Here is a 4,523-nt window from a genome sequence, read left to right as displayed (position 1 = left end):
CAGCAATAAACACACAGTGGCCCCCTCTCAAGCCCCATTTGCTGCCCGCTTCCTCGCAAGCTTGGGAGGGAGCTTTCCTTCCATTTCCCCTGATCAGCAATAAACACACAGTGGCCCCCTCTCAAGCCCCATTTGCTGCCCGCTTCCTCGCAAGCATGGGAGGGAGCTTTCCTTCCATTTCCCCTGAGCAGAGAAGCCCGATCCCTGCCGCCAGCTCTGGCTCTACAACATTCACACCCACTTGCTCCACTGGCTCCTATCAGCTGGACCACCACAAGCAGAGGGCAGGCAACCTGGGGCTGTGTCTGACGGGAGCTTGGAGGGGGGGCGGCTGCAGAGAAGCTTCATTCATTAAGCTGCTGTCCATATAGAAGAAGGCTGGCAGGCTGAGAGGAGAGAAAGGAGACTGACTTACTCGATCAGCTTCTCAGCAGCGGCAGCAATGACACTGAATGAATCTGGAGCTTCATTTAACCCTTGTGGCCACAGGATCTGAAGAGTGTCTGAGAAGCAAGTTGATTTTCAGCTCAAGAGCCTGTGTCCTGGGCTGGGAGTTGGGGAGGTTGGAGGACTGTCACCGTGCAAGTCGGGCTGGCATGAATTTCTGCCGTGCAGATGGGAATACAGCTCCAGACTCCTCCACCCGCCCAGCTACTCTGTGTCCTTAGCTCAGTGAGGTCAGACTACCTGGAAGTGGCACACCTGCTCCGTGGATGCCTGCCTTTCTATTTCAGCATTTTCTTCTTGGGGATCTGAACTGGGAGGACATCATCCCTTCCTCACTTATTCTGCCTCCAGTACTCTCACCGGCAGCATTCCAGCCGAATGCTAGGAAGCCACACGCCCACTAGAACACCTGGGCAACCCCTGCTGCCACCCAGGGGGAGCCTCCTCCCCCTTCTCCAGTGCCAGAGCCAGGAGGAGGGGGAGACCAGCAGAGCCTCTGCCACCTCTTGTCCTGCGTCTCCACCACAGCATTCCGAGCGGACCAGAGGACGTCTTCTCAGAGGGATGGTAGGAGCAGGGTGGCTGGCAGGGCCTCTGAGGCTGCCAAACTGGGGACCGAGCTGCCAAAAAGATGTTGAAGTTTCGGGCTGATCGACGGGTCAGGTAGGGATTTCTTCCATGGACCACGAGCCAAGTTAAGTCAGAGCAGGCGGAGTTGGCAGCTCATCCTGTTGGGGGCTTCGGAGTGAGGGTCTGCTTGTGATGACCTGAGGAAAGAAGCATAGTGAGGTCAATGGTTGCTGCATTGCAGGGCTTTTGAATAGAAAGCTATTTTGAAATTGGTAGCGCTGGGATGGAGAGAGGACGTCATTTGTAGGGGTTGCTGGGTAGGAGAGTCTGGGGCAGGGAGGCATTTGCCCTACCCTGAAACACTTATGATGTCTGGGAGCAGACTGTGTGTGTGCTTCTCTCTGTGTGTGTCTGTGTGTACCAGCGCCTGCAGGGAAGGCTCCAGTGGAGTTACACTGGGAACACGCAGAGCAGAAGGGGACCAGAGGGGCAGGGCAGGGCAGGTGCTCTGCGACACTGGGAAAAGTAGAGAACTTGGCACCTCAGGGACCTTAGCTGTCACAGACTGCATGCCCCCCAGACCCTAAATGGGACAGAGCCAGCAGCAAGGGTAACTGGAAACAGCTACCCTTTCTTGCAAAGATTCCCTGTGATTTAGTTGCAGAGAGCATCCTTGTTGGATAGGGGAGGGAGGTGGGAATAAAGTTTGGGAACTGAGGAGCAGATTACCAGTGAGCTACAGTGAGAACCCAGGCCTGGTGGGACACGGGCCAGAGGTGGGGTCCTGGCTGGCAAGCTCGGGCTATGAAACCCACATTTTCACATGGGCTGAAGCCACTGCCTGCTGTCCTTCTTTGGATTAGATCTAAAAATGCCCTTTGATATTATCTTTAGCTTCAGCAGACAGCCCAAGGGCTGGGATGTGTCCTGGACTACTGAAAGAGGGTCCCCAAGAGGTTATTTTACTTCTCTCATGCAGCCGAAGGGACCAAGCTCAGATTTCTTTCTTCTGGCGCTGGCTGACCTGCTGCTTGCTGAGCAGAGCGCTGGCCCTTTGCTGTGGGGGTGCTGGAGTGGCCCAGCCTCAGCCGTCTCCGAAGAGGTTATTTTACTTCTCTCATGCAGCCGAAGGGACCAAGCTCAGATTTCTTTCTTCTGGTGCTGGCTGACCTGCTGCTTGCTGAGCAGAGCGCTGGCCCTTTGCTGTGGGGGTGCTGGAGTGGCCCAGCCTCAGCCGTCTCCATCCTGTCAGAGCCTGCTTCTTAGGATAGACTGGAGCCTGCTCTGGGTTCTCATGGGACCTTAAAACTCATCTAGCCCCCCACTGGCTGCTTGCTTGTGTATCCGCTACCACATTCCTGCTAGGTGCCCCCTGCCCATTTACAGAATCATCTGACATGCCTGCCATTTGTGACGTAGACCCACTGCGCTAGCCCTGCTCCAAGCTCTATCTGCTACCTTGGCCCATCTCTCCTGAGAGCCCACCAGGGAACTAGGCTGCCATTCAGTCAGGCAGAAGAGCCACAGCAGGAATCCCAAAGGAGGCCCCACATACTGTTCTCCATCTGCCTCTGTGCACACCCTGCCCTGGTTCAGGCTGTCCTCACAACACCCCTCCCCGCTCCCAGCCACAGTTTCCCTTAATTAGATCTGACTGTTGAGCTAGCATTGACCTTGGTGCCTGACAGCTCCTGAGGTCTCAGCGGCATCAAGTAGTCCTTAGATAGGAGACCCTGGACTTAGGTTGTGGCTGGGTCCCAGCCCAAGCTGAAGAATGGAATTTCTGGATCTCCCATCTCATTTAAAGGAAGATACAGAGCATAAAACAGGAGAGGAGGAGTCCAAGGTCACAAGAGAGTTCTTTCAGCAAATAACGAGGGAGCATTTTTTCTGCAGAGCACTGGCAGGTGCTGTCCCTGGGAGAGAAATTGTCAGGCATGAAATCTTGACTGTGATGGACTGGCTGTTGGAACCCCTGTCCCCACACCTGGTAGTTAAGTGTGGCTTAACTAGTAAGCCTTTCATAGGTAGTTAACACTGATAGTAAAAGGTGACCAGGTTTCATTTCTTCTGCCCCCAGCCCCACCCCGGCTGCAGCCCGGCCTTCATCTCGCCCCCCACTGACCCCTCTGGAGGACGGACGCACAGCTCCATATGTGCTCACCCGTCCCTGTCCCTGCCAGGGGCTCTCCACCTTTTGGCTTACATCTCTGGCTTCTTCATCTTTACCACAGTTTCTCTCTCTTTTTTGTCTCTTCAGCCACAATGAAAGACGGAACACGTTTCTACACCCAGTGACTGGCCAGGTCCCAGAGGAAAACAGAAAATTTGACTTGAAAACGTATGTTTGCCCCCTGCTTGCTGTTTGACCTTTCCATCTGTCACCACCCCCGTCCCACTACCACCTGCAACTGGGAAGGCGAGGACAACAGGAGAGGAGAGCAGAAGGGATTTAGGGTTACTCACGTCAGTTCTGTGGGCCAGAAGCTTCTGACACTTATCTGGCTTGACACCCTCATTGGCTTCTCCTAGGATCTAGAAGAAGTCAGGTTGGGGTACCCCAGTTCTGTGGGCCAGAAGCTTCTGACACTTATCTGGCTTGACACCCTCATTGGCTTCTCCTGGGATCTAGAAGAAGTCAGGTTGGGGTACCCCATCACCCCAGGGCCTTTGAGGGATGGAGTGGGAGAGTCTGATATAACCGTGAGAGCCAAATGCTAATTCCTCTCACTGTGCATCCTGGGTCACCCAATGAAAGGAAGAGAAAAGAAAAAGACAATTAATTGGCTCTCACAGGCCACTGGGCTATCATGCCTTTTAAATTAGAAGAAAAAGGAGTTCTGGAGTCCTAGGTCTAGGTTTTTTAAATAAATGTTCAGGAAAGAAAGAGGAGCATGTCTGGCTTGCTGGCGTATCATCTCAGAAGAGCTGGAGCTGGAACCGTGGGTGGCAGGGTGAGGAAAGGGATGGGTGGTTTCCATTGTTTCTTGGCTCTGACTAGTCTCTTTCTTCTGGTCCACTTGAAATTAGATCGGCCTTGGACATGTCCAATAAAACAGGTGGGAAACGCCCGACTACCACCAACAGTGACATATCCAACCACAACATGGTGTCGGAGGTCCCTCCAGAGCGGCCCAGCATCCGGGTAAGTCTAGCCCTCAGGGCAAGCTGTCAGACAGGAAATGCCTTCAGTGCATGTTTAGTGGAGTCTCAGGGAATGCCAGGAAATCCTAGTCTGCCCAGCTATTCCTGCAGGTTCCAACAAGTGGGTGAGCTGACCCAGGAAGAGAGTAGAACGTGGGAAGGGAAGAGGGCTCAGGCCAGAGCTTCGTAGAAGACCAGCATCTAGACTGGGGGTTCTCAACCTCAGCCCTGTTAGCATTTGGGGCTGGATACTTTTTTGTGATGTGGGACTGTCCTGGGTATTGTAGGATGCCAAGCTGCATCCCCGGCCTCTACCCACTAGACACCAGGAGCACCCCTCCCCATTTGTGACAACCCAAAAT

The 4,523-nt window shown here is 53.9% G+C and overlaps 1 protein-coding gene across 1 annotated transcript in view; it reads left to right on the top strand.

Annotated features, from left to right (window-relative positions):
• The window catches only part of PLEKHA6 (pleckstrin homology domain containing, family A member 6), a 60,021-nt gene that overhangs the window by 10,293 nt on the left and 45,205 nt on the right, over nt 1-4,523 (top strand). Inside the window, 2 exon segments of the mRNA XM_008577357.1 lie at nt 3,278-3,358; nt 4,048-4,162. Of these exon segments, the coding sequence (XP_008575579.1) occupies nt 4,061-4,162 (102 nt within the window). The 5' untranslated portion in view covers nt 3,278-3,358; nt 4,048-4,060.

This window comes from Galeopterus variegatus, unplaced genomic scaffold (genome assembly GCF_000696425.1).
Source record: "Galeopterus variegatus unplaced genomic scaffold, G_variegatus-3.0.2 Scaffold1498, whole genome shotgun sequence".
In the NCBI taxonomy this organism is placed as follows: domain Eukaryota; kingdom Metazoa; phylum Chordata; class Mammalia; order Dermoptera; family Cynocephalidae; genus Galeopterus; species Galeopterus variegatus.
This window is presented reverse-complemented; position numbering and strand designations above follow the sequence as displayed.